Raw genomic sequence first — 16,044 nt, 5'->3', positions numbered from 1 at the left:
CTCCTCTCCTTCAGCCAGATGGCAGATGGTCACTCCTCCCTGAGCCTGGTTCTGCTGGAGGTTCCTTCCTATTAAAAGGGAGTTTTTCCTTCCCACCATCACCAAGTGCTTGATCATTGGGGACAGCTGATTGTTGGGGTTTCCTCTCTATTACTGTAGGGTCTTTACCTTAATATATAAAGATCTTTGAGGTGACTGTTGTTGTGATTTAGTGCTATGTAAATAAAATCAAATGTAACTGAATGAAAGATGAAAAATACATGAAAAATATGGCATGATTATTGTGATCACATACACTTTGTCTCATTCTAAATGTCTGCCAATAATAAATATATATTTCCAGTGCTATGGACCACTCAAAGAAATAACCTTTGAGTTAAGAGTTTACTCCAGAGTCCCAGGGCAGAGGAAAGCCGCAGGACAATGCAGCAGAACAAACCCTCTGATAAAACCTAGGAGTGTTTAAGAAACACTAAACCTCCAGCTTTGCAAAGTCCTCTGCTTCCATCTAGTGGCAAAACATTTATAGACAATCCACACACACACGCATAAAATAAGTGATGCCACACTTGAAATCCTTAAAAATAAAAACAAATTTATTAGCAATCACAGGGAAAGAATGCATGACATCTACAGAGCATTTGTTGGAATAAAAACGCCAACTTCTTATTTACAAAGTCTGCAGTTGAATGTGAATAAGTTGAGCACATGCACATACAAATTGCAAATAGGCTAGATTATTACACAGTTAACAAAAGCTTTCCCCAAATTTCCCACACAGTCACCAGATTATACAGCCCCTCACCGCTGCTGTGGTCCCAACAATCGACATCTATGATTACGACGATTTCCAACAGACGCTGAAAAACAATGTGAGACGACGGAGCGTGATGGACTTGTCGACGGTATTGCAGTGAAATACACGAGCCGAGCAGGCCTACATACAAATATGGGAGCAGAAGGAATAGGTCACTTTAAACTGGGGGGAGGGGAGCATAGAAAACCAGAAGAAAAAGACATTTCATAGTGATGTACTGGCCAAGCAGGGGGTGGATTAATAGTATACAGTGCTCAGACTTTTTTTTTTTGGGCCGGGGGTGGGGGTGGGGGTGGGGGGGGGTCATTGTCTTTTCGCTGCAAGGACACTGCTTGTCAATCAATATGTCGTTTTCTGAGGACACAGTACTGTCCTTGGACTGCTAAGGCTTTCACAAGAACAAGAAAAGAAAAAAGAAATCCGACATCAGGACTCAGATAAGAGCATCGCAAAGAATGGACGACATCAAGCATTCAACACTCTGAACTCATGGACTGCCCTCTGTTCTCAGTGTGCTCCATCATCACAGCTAACACTGCCTTCCACTTATCCGACTCAAACAAGAAGATTATGGACACACAGACTCGGGCACGCCCACGCTGCGCTCAGACTGAGAACGACCTGAGAACTGCAAGCAAAAGTTACGCTTCAAAAAGCTACATAAGAATTCACAGCCTGCAGGCTTCGAAGTACCCAGCAACCAAACAACATGTAACATCGTCTCACTCGCTCGTCGCTCATTCATTACTTCATCCTCAGCGTTAGCCCGGCACTGCCTTTTTCTCAGACGTCGTAATGCGTTTGCGTGATTACAAAACAGAATGAGATTGTCGAGAGGCGGCGTTAAGTGTAATCAAGGGATTTCTGCTGTGTCTGTACTGAGTGTTTGTTTATAACAGAGGCTTCAAAAACTGCGTTGGGCAATAACTGTCTGATCGGGAACGCTCTCAGCTGAAGGCACTTAAAACTTTGCTCAGGATTTTTGCCCCAGACGCAGCCGCCACTTAAAGTCTTACCTTCTATTGATCGTTGTGTTACGTGTAAACTTTGATTCAAGTCATTTATTAGAACAGCGCTTCCATACACCAGCAAATAAAAACGCAGGCTACATTGCTAAAGAGATTATCAGGAATTGAAGGCATTTAGCACAAGTGACCATCATCATCATCACCATTTGGCAAATAACTGTTTAAAAACTACAATCGCACAATGTCACGTAAACACCAAATGTTGACAGGCAACAGAGCACATGTTTGATTGTGGGATTAGAGGAGCTCCATCCTAATGTAGCTGGGGAACAGTATACTGCAACATTTAAAAGAAAAACTCCATGATGTACACAGACCCACATCATGTGTGTAATGATGAGCGATAAGGCATGATGGGTATGAACAATCCACCTGCTAGCGCAGTAGTGAGACAACTTTTCAAGACTCCAGATGGTTTTGGGGTGGTGGTAGTGCTGTACAGGGGGAGGCTACACATCTATGGTAGTGTAGTAGATGGTGCGCGTGGCGACAGTAGTGAGCGGAGAGAGCTGGAATACGTCACAGAGGCAGTGGAAGGGATTGACTGTCAAGGACCCATGACCGTACAGTGGGGCTGAGGCCAGAGCTGCGACCGGGAGGGAGAGGAGGGCGAGGCTTTACTTTCAGCTTCTCCGTGACTTTGAATGCTGGATGAGCCACTGCAGTGTGATATCTGCGGGTGGAGGAGGAACAGTCAACAGATCTTTAACACCCAAGCAAACACTATCTGTGAAGCATTAGGCAGTACACTTAAACTGATGAGGGCCACGATGGATTTCTTGGTCTGCTCACTTTATTAATTTCTTTGTATCATAAATGCTATTCCTTTATACATGTATTCATTCCTTCTACATCAGATTGTTTTGCTGTTTGAGCTGTCTTCTGCACGGCACTTTAATCAGCATGACAGACAAAAGGAAACCACAAGATATCAACCAAATCAACCCTGAAGGCTGAAAGAGGACCTAACTGATGACTATAAAGAGTAGTTCTGCATGCTATACCTCTCTATCATCTAGAATAATACCTGGTTAGAATATGAGAACAAATCATAATCCATATCAACAGACTAAATACTTTATGTAACTGCCAACATCCCGTGTATACTGAGCTTCATTTCAGTTATGCTGCATTAAAGATAATGCCGAGATAACGTCATTTTCAACAGAATAGTCACAACACTGCCAACAATGCCTGACATTAACCTGAGACTGAAAATGAAGGTTAAGTTGATTCAAACTCTTTTAAACCCCTGAATGATCATTGCATGACTTCCACAAATCCTCAGATACTTACCTATGTTGTCTTTCTCTTTGCAGGACACAGAGTAGCAGCAGATCTCTCGGTCCTGAATGGCAGATAGATTCCTGTAATGAGGAAAGTGAGAAATGTGAAATTCAAATGGTAGTAGTCCGTGGACACGTGACCATTGCATCAGTCACTAGCTTATCTTACAGATTGACATTCGCAAAAGTCCCATAGATTGTATAAACTGCAATGTTACCCATCAGCTTCTTAAGTCCAGTTTTCAAGAATCGACCTGGTTTGGTTTCTTGAACCATGATGAGCAAGAGGTAGATCTGACTGAGAAACCAAGCACACTGTACGCATGTACAGTGTGAAGCCCCACCCTAAAGCACACCCTACTTTATCATACAAGTTAATAATTGTGACTGTAAATTACAAATTTTACATGAAAGTGGATTGAATTTTTTTTTATGAAACTAGTGATGGGATCATAAACTCATAAGAAAATTGTTTACTCAGGTCACAGCAATTGAGGAGTATGGAAATGTCCTCATGGACTTGTGTACATGATATATTTTTGCAAACAAGGACCCCTGCTGGCTATCAGAAAGAATGCAGTGGCCTCAATTTTCAAACTTGTAATCCATTTTCATCTTAGAAAAAGTCTATGGGGTTATTAGGAATCATCAAACACTGGTCAAGTAGACACTTATTATGTAACAACACCATTAACAGAACATTTGGCAAGAGTTCATTTCTTACATTTTTTCAATAAGCTGCTTCTCATCAAGTGCATTGGGAAGGTCTCGTTTGTTACCAAGGACTAGCACCTGGAAAAGAAAGACAGGGCTGATCAGTACCTAATGCAGCAATGTATCAGCATCACTCTCTTCACTCAATCACATGCCTCAACCATCACACAATATTTACTGTTAAGGCAAAATAAACTGCCTGCGTGAAGTGTTGAGTCGAGGAAGCAGAAAATCTTATGGATTCATCAAATCGCACTCCGTCAACTCAATGAAAAGAAAATACATCCATAATTCAAGCTCTGTTTCATATTACCAACAAGTGTAACATCATCAAGCCTGAGTCACTGCAACTAATGGCTTTCTGCAACTGCTAACTATGACTTTAATGACTGCTTGTGACTGTCACTGGATCCTGATCATCGAGTGCTTGCTGGAACACCACAAGCTTCTGGTGATTAAAAAAAAAAATTAACAAGAGGTCTCTTACTGGAATTCCTTGTAGCTGTGGTTTGTCTAAAAGGTTGTGCAGTTCATTTCTGGAAGCTTCTATCTTCTCTCGGTCTGCTGCGTCCACCATGTAACTAAGGATGGGGAGAGATAATCAAATTAGAGCTCACAGAAACAAGGCATTTCTAAATACTAATGTGCAATTTGCTACATTTTTCATGCAGCCACAAAGGGAACATGCTGTACCTTTTTGGCAACACACTTACACAATAGCATTGACTCCTCTACAGTAGCGCTCCCACATGCTTCTGAAGCGGGGCTGTCCACCTATGTCCCATATCTGACACAAGAAAGCACAAAATCGAGTCAGAAACGACACGCACACGCACACCATTTTATCTGTAAACTTTGTAAATAGTCCCATTTACATTTGTAATTAGCAACCAGCTGCATACCCATTTTTGATAGCTTACCTTTATTGTCACGTTGCCTTTAGTAACCTTCCGCATGTTGAAACCAACTGTGGGGATCATGTCTTCACTGAACTGTCCTGACTGCACGAGACAAATAGCAGACAAAGGACAATCTCATATTAGTCAAGACTGCATGCTTTAATCTGATCTAAAAGCCACATGAAAAACAGTGTGCACACTAGTCACTTCTGTGCATGATTAAATTAGAAAATAATTGAATTACAAGGGTTATTTTCTTCCAGCTGAATTTGAGCATTTGCCATTTTCACTCCATTAATCATAAGATGGTGCCATCTATGTGTCAGCACAAAGTTCACATCACAAGTAATCGGACTGCTTCGTGTTTTGTTTCAGCTCAATCAATATGAAATACAATAATGGATAAAGAATAAAGTCATGAGGTTTCAGCTGTAATTGGAGTGGGTATGCATCACTGGAAAATGAAATTGGATGGAAATGGTCTAAAGGTTAAAAGTTTTTTAAAGAAATTGGACACATTCACATGAAGACAACCTTTACTGCAGCCAGTATCTGAACCCACAGACACAAGCACACTGCTTGCATCTTCCCTGGTGATTCTCCCAGGCCTTCACTGCAGCTAACAGCTTTGGGTTACTACAAGGTCTTTCTCTCTTTACTCTGCTCTTTGGCCAGTCATCGAGATCAGGTGTGACTCAGCCAGGCATGGATATTGCACCTCTTTACATTTATTTATGAATAGAGGTCCAGTGAAACTGGTGGGATCTAAAAAACACAAAAATCCTCCTATAAGCTTCTACATTAACACTGCTGCTTCTGACAGCAGAGAAATCATCAATAAATGTCAGTGTGCCAGTTCCCCTGGGAACCATAACAGCACCACCAGGCTTGCCAAATGGGGGGTGGGTATGCTTTGGCTCACAAGGTCTCCCACTTTCTTCACACTTGCCTTTCAATGTACTTTGTTTCACAGCTTTACCCAATCTGTGTGTTTTTGAATGCTTAGCATGAGGTTGCATTCTGTACTGAGTCCCATGAGGTTCTGATCTCAAAGATTTGTCTCACCCACTGACAAAGAAAAAAAAAAAAAACATTTATGTAGTCTACATCCTGAAGAGCATTCTTGTCCCATGCAGCCACAAGATGTGATCACCTGACCTGGTGATTATGCCCAACAACCTACCTTTGATTATCCTTTGTTTATGTATATTCATATCTTTAGCCTGGCCACTTTTAAGTATTTGGATTCCAAGAATCCAAATACTTTTGAAGCCCTCAACTCTGACACACTATGACGTGGCACTTGTACTTTACTTTACACTTATGTACTTTATTATTTCAAACTAAACATGCAGGAACAGAGAACCAAAACAACAAAAATGTGTAAACTGCACACATACCTCCTGTAATAACCACACTTTCTGATCCCAACCTTTGCACCGTGATCACACATTCCACAGGTTTAAAGCACCAAATACCTTAATTCTAAATGGGAAACTGTTTTGGTCAGTACAACACAGTCTTACATCAACTGAGGTCATGACTCAGCAGTGACAACTTTGTACGTTTAGAAAGATGCGAAGAAAATGTATAAGAGGTCAACAGATTTACATATGCAAAACGGTCTAAACTGTCATGTATGCAATCAACGTGTGAGGGAAAATGACTCGCAACCTTCTTAAAAATGACACCATGGCATGACACAATCAAACGTGGAATCATCACTAACCTCACACCCGCCCACAGTTGTCACTGTCAGACACAACAACAAAGTGAGGGGTTAACTTTTATAGCGTCCACGCTGCCTGCTGCATGACAACAAGCCATAAAAACACAACTCAAACGAAGGGAATTGGGAAGACTGCTCTTGTGCGCTTACAGGATGTCACTTTGAAAGATTAGGAAATATTTTGATGACAGACTATCCAAGTATTCGCAGCTGGCAACCTGCAGCCATGATTACTCAAGTGTCGTCCCCTCCGGTACACCCTGCTAGCAACAACATGACGAGGCAGACTGTGTTCAAAACCAAATAACAGCCCGTGTTGTCGACATACCGCTTGTGTTGACACATTGGCAGCAACGAAAGCACTGACGGCTCCGTTCACATGACCGTTTCACACGTAAGCGCATATCATACCAACCAAGTTCGTCACCGCAGCTAGCAAAACAACGACAGGGTGTACCGCAGCTAATGCTGCAGCTACTGCGGTACACTTGTAGCTTTGCGACCCGGCTAAGCAGCCATGTCGCATTATCTTTAGAAGTTACGGTGTAGAAATGCAGACAAGTTCAAGTTATACACAGCACGTACTGAAACCTCCTTCTGCGACCTATATAAGGTAACAGCCTGGGCCCGCACTGTGACTGTGCGACTTCGCAATCGTCAGCTGCTTACCGCTATCACATTGACGAATGTGGTTTTTCCGGAGTACTGAAGTCCCACTAAAGTAAGCTCCATCTCTTCTTTCCAAAAGAGGGACCTGAACCAGTCCAAGAGCCTGTTTATAAGGGCCAGCATCTCGGATGAAACTGTAGTCGCAAGTCTATGCGGCCGTCAGGATGGAAATTGGGAAGCGGCGTTCACAGGAAGCAGCTAGCTGCTTTGTCATATCATGTGATCCTGGCGACAGGAGAAGAAGAAGAAGTGATTCTATTCTTCTTCTGAGGGGTTTTAATGGCACCTTATGTGGTACACTACTGCCATCTCCTGGAGAAACCCTGTCCAGGCTGTCAGGTCTGGTGCACAATGATGCTCTTCGAGCTCCGGTATGATCTTTACTCCTGCTACTCTTTCCTTGTATCATGTCACGGTCAAAGTTCCTGTGACTAACAAGCACGTGCGCTGTTGTTTATGACACCTGACAGTAGTTACGAAAACATTACTTTCCCCAGTGTTCAGCCTTACTCATTATGACTGTATCACAACAGAGGGCCCGGGCAAAATCAGCCCAGCAAAGACTCAAATAACATCATCATGAAGGAGGACATAATTTTAACTGTATTTTCACAGGTTTTACAGCTTTTTCTATCAATAAAGACCTCCCCGTGAGCATTCATACTAAACCAAAATAATTAATTTCTGTATTTTAAAATGTACTTTAAGCTCAAAGAACCACGCTGACAGATTTCTTCCATCTACTACAGAGGCACATCTTTATCGTGCAACAAAAAGTAAGACGTACTGCTGAAATTACACTTTTTATATTATAAAAAAAGACGATATCCCATCAATTAAATGATTAAACTTCTTTACACTGACAGAAAGGGGGGTTTCAAAGTGGGCTGTATGTGGTCGGTGACATAAAATGAGTTTGGCATCCCTCATATCCTCTTTTTTCTCCTACCTCATAGTTGAATGCAGTTGTCTCACTATAAACTAACAAGCCCAGTTCTGTTCCCAGTCTTTCCAGTCTCCTCTCCGTCTGATTTTAATAAACAAATGTGTGTGCCTGTGATCGCACTCTTTCGTCCTCCACTCATGCGTGTGTTTCCTCACACGTTTAAGCCTGCTGGGTAGAGTTCACATTTTTAAACTTAGAAATATGTGAATTTGCTTGTTGTGTGCCAGTTGACTCACTATTGCGCCATTTGGAAATGCAGAAGTTATTATTTTTCGCATTATCTCAGGATTTAGCAGATCTTGATCAACTCTCTGGAATAAAGGTTATAGCATAGGCGTCTTTCCTCCAGCTGGCAGGGTTTTAGTATGTTTTGGGTCACCAAAACATGAAAGCTGACTCTGATTTTTCCACCCGCAACCTCACGCTAGCGCGGTAATGTTAATTTTAGTAACGAACGTGAACATGTGCACTTCAAAGTGCGCCCTGCAGGTACATTTTACACATTATGCTGTGATAGATCAGCACCAAAAACAAGACTAGAAAAGCATTTCGCTTCACCTTCCATTCTTTGATCTGGTTATAATAGAGGACCAAACGTTCTGGACACCAATAAACTGATAGCTAAAACTGTACACCGCCACCTTCTGATTAGACACATTAGAAACACAAACTAATAGGGTTTGAGTGTGCGTGCATGGTTTTCATATAAATAACAAACTACATGCAAACAACATGAGCGCACTGCATCGCATGATCTGTTGCACTTGGCAGTTAACGACGTGTAACCTGCAGGGCGTCCTTCTAGTCATGCTTATAAAGTGAGGACAATAAAAACAGATTAAAATAAAGCCACGTTTTATTGGAAGATAAGGTGCATAAAATGGCAAAAACAATCACAGCAAATGTTATTTTATTAAAGGCACTAGCACAGTGTCATTGAATATTTTAGGTGCATTCCCTTGTCATCTCATTGATCGCGCAGTCTCCAAGTAGTCGTGAAGATCGCCGCCTGCCGCAAGAAAAAGGAGTCTGCGTCTTTTACTGCTTCACCTCTGTCTGCTCAGTCTGTCTTGTTGCAGTCCTTGAAAAAGATTTGAAGAGACAAGTGAGTAAATGTTATATATTTTTTTTCATTGACATTATTGCCGCCTCATTGAGCATAAATGTTTAAGGTGTAAACTGAATTACCTGCAGCCTAAGGATTGTGATGTACTTCTCAGGGGCTGCTGCGCTCATCACTGTCGTGTAAACAGTAATTCTGGGAGGATATTAAGACAGGCGACGGTCACTATTTAATGCGATTCATTGCGTGAGGTTTTATTTTTTTGAAAAGCAGAAAAATAGACATCAAGATATTCATTCAGCTATTGTTTCTCTGTAATCTACTCGCTACACTATACTGACAAAAGTATTCATTCTTCTGCTTTAACACACATGTGAATTTGAGTGACATCCCATTCTTAATCCATAGGGTTTAATGTAATGTTAGTGAAGTCAGACACTGATGTTGGATGAGAAGGCCTGGCTCGCACTCTCCACTCTAATTCAACCCAAAGGTGTCCTATCAGATTTGGTGGGGACTCTGTGCAGGCCAGTTAAGATCTCCCACACAAAACTCGCTCATCCGTGTCTTCATGGACATTGTTTTGTGTGCTGGTGCACAGTCACGTTGTAACAGGAAGGAGCCATCACCAAACTGTCCCCTCAAAGTTGGGCGCATGGAATCATCCAAAATCTCTTGGTATGTTGGAGCATGAAGAGTTCCTTTCACTGGAAGTAAAGAGTTGAGCCCAACTTCTAAACAACGATCCCACAATCCCAACAATGCGTGGCCTATCACTTCATGGCTGAGCTGCCGTCGTTATAATATAATACCACTAACAGTTGACTGTGGAATTTTGAATTGTGAGGAAATTTCACGTCTGGACTTGTTGCACAGCTGGCATCCTATCACAGTACCACACTGGGATTCACTGAGCTCCTGAGAGGGAGCCATTCTTTCACAAATGTTTGTAGAAGCGGCCCCCATGCCTAGGTGTTTGATTTTATACACCTGTGGCCATGGACGTGATTGGAACACCTGAACTCAATCATCTGGATGGGTGATCGAATTCGTTTGCCAATACAGTGTATGTGCTACATGTCAACGAAGGGCCCACTGACATAACCGCTGAAGTTGGAAAAAGGGAAGTAAAAGTGATGAACACACTAAGTGAACTATCCCATCTAAGCAACACAAGCATTTATAGAGTTGCTGGAGGATAAATAAGGGCATCAAACAGGAATAACGTCCTTCTTACCCATTACACACTGGATTCAGGGACAAAACCTGGAGGAAGAGACAGAGTTATAAGCCCGTACATCGTCTCCGATTACCAGAAGTGTGACTTCGTGAACCAATGTTGAGGTTAGTTGACTTACCTGATAGAGTGTATTCATATTGATGTGCGCCTGGCCAGTAGCATTTAGAGCTTTGTTAGCCGCTTCTCTAAGAAATGAGCACACAGCAGCGGTGTAATAACAGCAGCAGCAACACAGCAAGCGTGCTCATCATGAGACATGACTCACCTCCGATGATCTTTAGCAGGAGGAGGAAGCCAGTGGTCAAAGTTTGTCTCCACTCTGAACCATCTGAAAGCAATCCCCAAAACACACATTGAAATGCTTACTGAGCGATGAAATCATTTTCCATCCTCCTCCTCAGATCTTTTTTTTTTTTCACCTACCCTCCCTTCGCAGTTTCCAGAGGCCAGATATCAGCAGGGCCCTCTCGATCTCTGGTGATCACGACCCCTTCCCCGGCCCGCACCCCGCCGACTATGTAATACACCCCAGTGATGATGGGGACTTTTGAAAGACGCATGACTGCATCCTGAAAGTCCTCTGCTTCCTCCAGTGTCTGTCAGGCCACACAAAGAATACTTTCACTTCCGCATATTGTCAACTTTTTTTTTTTTTCTTTTTCCCTACACTAACTTTTCTCACCTCCCTCACCAGCCAACTAACGGGGGATCTCTTATACAGGAAAGCAGAGACGATGTTCTTCCACCAGTTATACCAGTGTTCAGTTCCTTAGGAAAAAAAAAACAAGCTTGGAGACAAGAAGAAAAATGAAGATGCTACCTTTTCCACAGCCATGTGTGGTCTTACCTCGCTGGTCACCTGAGACAGTAAACTTGTTAGGGCTTTGTCCCGTCCATAGCCCGACATAGCCCGCAAACGAGGTTCCACGGTATACCTCCTGAAATGGTGTGTCAATAAAACACAAACTAGATTTTAATGTCCGAAAAATTCAAGTTGCTACGTAATTACTTTAGCTGTGCACCTGCTAATGCATGACGTACCTTTCCATTCTTGAGGAAGACTGCGTTAAAAGTCAGATTCTTCAGAACAGGATGCGGGTAATCGAGGTTCCTGCCGTGGTACACGTGCCCCTTTGTGTCCTGAGCCACGATGCTTGTGCAGAATCTGGAAGTGGATGAAGTTGTTTAGTGTGCATGAGAGGATTGAACTTTTGTTCAGCACTGTGGGGCTTCGCTACAAATGTCTAGGTGGATTTAAAAATCACACATACGCGGATACTTCGTAGGCAAAGTTGAGCAGGATGACATCGGACAGCGTTCCTCCCAAGTGTGAGGCCAGGCCGCGGATCTCCCCCGCATATGGCTGAGGAACGTACTTTTCCAGGGCCATCACAATAGGTTTGACTGCGTGATGCAACCATTTTGGAATCGTGGAACTGGAGCAAAGAAAGCAAATTTAGCATGTTGGTCTGCAATCCCTGTCAGCAGAGATGTAGTGAAAGATAAACATGACAACACAGCAAAGGCAGAAATAAGATAAAGCAATGAGAGAGGAGGTTAAGTTGAATCTGTGCTGTGAGGGTTTCCGTGAGTTGTCCTTTGCAACTACTCAAACAACGGCTGGGAAAAAAGCAACAAAAACACAATAAAAAAATAACACTGTACATAAAATAATCCTTTGTGAGGCTCAATGCTCTTTGTGTTTTGGTGTCTCAAAGCAACATAGTGTGAGTTTGATGGTGTCAATCTCTGAAGATACTCTGCTTTTCTGCTGTAGAGCTAGTTGTGTGTAGTGCCTGCAATGCTCCCCCTGGACTGACTGCCTTGGCGTTTTTCAGGCAGCCTGTGTTTAAGTGGCTAACAGTGGTTCCCTACATACATGCACTACAGTGCAATGCTTAGCTTAGGCACCCACTTTCTAATACGCCAACTACATGTAGCTTAAAGTGGTGTGGCGTAAGGACATCAAAAGCCATTATGATTACATTTTGTCCGTCCTCCCCTTCAAGTTAATTTTCTCATACGCCTGTGCGACGCTTTCAGAGCTGCTGCTATTTTTAGATCACAGGCGAATGAAGGAGACACGAGTCTGATAAAGTCAATAAAGTCAACGAATCAATAAAGTTTTCGATTTTCACTGGAAAATGGACACCGTTATATGTTAGAGCTAAGTATTAAGAATCCAACCCCCCAAAAAACGGGTAGTAAGCAGACTACAAAATTCAATTTTACAGTTTACTCTATTAAAGTCTGTATTATGTATGAAAATCATGATTAAATTAAAATGCCCAAATGCTGGGGTACACCTTGGGTACAGTGGTCCTAAGGGGTCAAACATACTGTAAATTAAAGAAACACCAGGCAACAGAAAAATGCTGCAAAAGCAAAAAAAACACAGTAAAAGTTGAATAAAACGCAACAAAAGTTAAATAAATACAACAGAAGAAAAAAAAAAAACGCACAAAAAGTTAAGGTTTTTTGTGAACTTTTCTTTTTGTATTTATTTATTTTTGTGAGCTTTTGAGACATTTTTGTGTCTTATTCAACTTCCACTGTGTTTTGTTCTTCTACAGCTTTTTTCTACTTGCTGGTGTTTTCTTAAGCTGCAGTACATTTGATCTCTCGGGGCCACTGTAGATAATAGCTGATAATAAAGTCCACAAAGGACACAACAAAATGTTTTCAAAACCAGAGGGCTGACCGGGGCTGATAAACACAAGCTGAAGGAGACACGGGCGAAAGTAACAACCACAACCGAACAAACGGGAAATGACACCAAAACACGGCTCGAGAGAAAGCCAAAGTCAAAGCAGAACAGGAAACAGCCCACAAAACAAGGCGGTTCGCACTGAACATGTTAATATATCACTAACAGAAAGATCAGACAGAAGGAGGAACAAAAAAACGTGACAGAAACCAAAACTTAAATAAGACATAAAGCAAAACACACACCCAGGAAGATGGTAATGTCACGAGACCAGAGCCGTAAAATTTTAATCTTCTTACATTACCAAGAATCTGACTTAAACATTAACTAGACCTCTAAATGCAACAAGAACCAAAATCCAAATGAACAGAATGATGAAGAAAACAAAACAGAAACCAAAAAAATCCTGACAACTATCAAAAGCTAAGAGCACTAAAGCAGCAGTGAAGCCAAAAAGAATCAACACAAATCCAAAAACATTCAAAGGACCATGATACTAAAATTGAAAAGCAGTTTCTAGTTTAACTGGATTCTTGCTGCTCGAATTTCCAACCGGTCAAACTATCATGAAAACAGAGCTGACAGTTGATGGATGACAAGTATAGTAGCAGATCTTTACTCGTAAGTGTGAACGTGTTTGTGAGAGCAATCACAGCCTTGAAGACACCTCATGTAAAAGGGACTCCCACTTCCCCCCCCTTTGAATAAAACTGCCTTTCACAAGATCCAGTCATAAATCTACAGGTGTGTACTCGCCAGATAAAGTAATAAAACAGTAACAACTAGCTGCTCTGCCCTTTCACTCTGGTAACACTCTATAACATCAGTGTTACCGGCCATATTTTTCTCCCACTATGTATTAGACGTGCCTCGCAGTCATTCATGTTAAACAGACCCCAGGTTTAATTAGGACATAATGTGGCAACTTTTAATACTGACATGCATTCTTAACATTTCACAGAATTTAAACGTTGGTAAAACCGCGTGTAGAAATCCAGTTTTTCTTGTAAGCCTTGTGTCTTGTTGTCCTGCCAATGAGGTTGATGTCAGTTAAAACAATAACTGCTTGGAGGCATAGGCAGCTATTGTTTTAACTGCCTATGCCTCCCGTGTGAATCACACGGGAACCACTTTTTTGATTGCACAACCTAAATTAAAAAAAATAGTACTGCCGAAAACAAAAGGTCAAGAAAAACTTTGCCAAGAGGACCTCATGAGAGCGACCCCTGCTTCCTTTCCTTTCCTTTCCTTTATGTGAAGATCACTTTTAAATCGCATCGTTACACAAGATCAAGCAAACAATGATGTAGAATTACCGAGTACTTTAAACATGTTAATCGCTTTGAGCAACCTAACGCAATACGTCACCAACCCCATTTAAGACCACGGATTTTGTAATCTGCGCTGAAACCCTTCAAACTCCAGCAACCCCCCGAAACCCACTTCGAAGATAAAGTTCGCAAGTTCGCACTTGCATACTTGCACTATTTTTTTGCATACTTCCTGGCAAACTTACTCAATGACCTCTACAGCAGCTTTATTCACGTAGTCTATGTCGAAGACTTTCGCAAGAGGCATCCATCGCACTGCTGGATCTTCATCCAGACTGATGTTCACCGTGGGTGGAGCAAACTGTGCCCGGCACGACACTGCGAGTCCGAGCAGCAGCAGCAGCAGCGTTGTCCGCTCCATCTTTCTGTCGTCTGCACCGGAGACAGCCGACTCCTGCCTCTGGCTGGCAACGATAACGACATCTCCGCTTCAAGCTTTTCACAATAAAAGGAAGAAACCGCGAACTTACTCACGCAAACTGAACAGCGCTTCCGCAAAACGAAGGCGTTGAACTTGATCACAATATCACAAATCACAAAAATCAGAATCACAATTTAAACTCCTACACAGCCATTTCATTCAGCAGTAAATGTCATCTATATATAGTTTCATAAGCAAAAACAGGAACAGAAACACTCCTTTTAGCTTTTTGTGTATTTCGAAACTGTGTTGTTGTTTTGGAGACCTGGAATTTAAATGTGCCTGTCACTAACACACTTCCCTTCAGCTTCTGTTGTTTAAATGTGATATAGGCTGTAAATAATAATAATAAAAAAAAACACTGCAGTCATGACAAAAAGGTTTCAACATTTTTCATAGTAGATGTTTGAGGTATTTGACCCAGTTCAGTGGTACACATACAAACAAAGTATATGAGTCTACTAACACCAACACTGGTACTGATAATATCAATATCTGGATCGACTGTGGTTATACTCATCATACAAATGTTGTCAAATAACTCAAGGATATTATACCAACATCATATTATTATTATTATAAGTTGAAACGGTTTATTATGCCACAGCAGTGCACTCATTGCCCTTGCATATCAGGACCTCTCCAACACTTGAAACCTTCAAAACATGTCTAAAGACCCACTTTTATTCTCTGGCTTTTAAATCAAGATGACTCTGTTTCTATTGTTCATTCCATGATTCTATTTTCTCTTAATCTATATTCTATTTTATTTGGTATGTCTTCTGCTTTGACTATTTTACTGTACAGTACTTTGGTCAACAACTGTTGTTTTTAAAAGTACTATATATATAAACAAATAAACTTGAAACTACTATCAAACTATAGCAACCCTACATGGGTCATTTACCACTAATCAAAAAGTGGCAGAGATCTGGAAGAGAATATGTGATCTAAAATATGACTTTTGGGCTTCAGTCTTCTCTGTTTAAGCACATCACCGTGTGATCTTCATATCACAGATGTGACCAAAGCAGCAGGATATGTTGGCATGTTAGATAATCACTCACAAAAGGGGTTAGGAGTCCACAGCTGGTGCAATCTTTCTGCCAATTATTGATCCAATACCAAGTAAATGCAGGATTAATATTGCAGATAACACTATTGATACTGATTGGTATCAATCGATTGATCCGC

The 16,044-nt window shown here is 41.6% G+C and overlaps 2 protein-coding genes across 2 annotated transcripts; both read right to left on the bottom strand.

Moving 5' to 3' along the window:
* Positions 1-1,100: 1,100 nt before the first annotated feature.
* LOC102779037 (ADP-ribosylation factor-like protein 8B) lies at positions 1,101-7,378 on the bottom strand. The gene is made up of 7 exons (XM_006784727.2): positions 7,143-7,378; positions 4,766-4,846; positions 4,559-4,632; positions 4,333-4,426; positions 3,856-3,923; positions 3,142-3,212; positions 1,101-2,518 (listed from the first exon to the last, which is right to left on the bottom strand). Exons 1-7 carry the CDS (start codon positions 7,263-7,265, stop codon positions 2,469-2,471), a joined length of 561 nt encoding a protein of 186 aa, XP_006784790.1. The 5' UTR covers positions 7,266-7,378; the 3' UTR covers positions 1,101-2,468.
* Positions 7,379-8,926: 1,548 nt separating this feature from the next.
* Positions 8,927-14,835, bottom strand: LOC102784030 (N-acylethanolamine-hydrolyzing acid amidase-like). Its single transcript, XM_087840541.1, has 11 exons — positions 14,615-14,835; positions 11,663-11,827; positions 11,433-11,556; positions 11,239-11,329; positions 11,074-11,159; positions 10,815-10,987; positions 10,657-10,719; positions 10,510-10,576; positions 10,389-10,417; positions 9,277-9,346; positions 8,927-9,169 (listed from the first exon to the last, which is right to left on the bottom strand). Exons 1-11 carry the CDS (start codon positions 14,788-14,790, stop codon positions 9,149-9,151), a joined length of 1,065 nt encoding a protein of 354 aa, XP_087696667.1. The 5' UTR covers positions 14,791-14,835; the 3' UTR covers positions 8,927-9,148.
* Positions 14,836-16,044: the final 1,209 nt, after the last annotated feature.

Source organism: Neolamprologus brichardi, chromosome 5, assembly GCF_056152115.1.
Source record: "Neolamprologus brichardi isolate AB-2024 chromosome 5, ASM5615211v1, whole genome shotgun sequence".
Taxonomy (NCBI): domain Eukaryota; kingdom Metazoa; phylum Chordata; class Actinopteri; order Cichliformes; family Cichlidae; genus Neolamprologus; species Neolamprologus brichardi.
The sequence above is the reverse complement of the archived record's forward strand: the minus strand, read 5'-3'. Positions and strand labels throughout refer to the sequence as shown.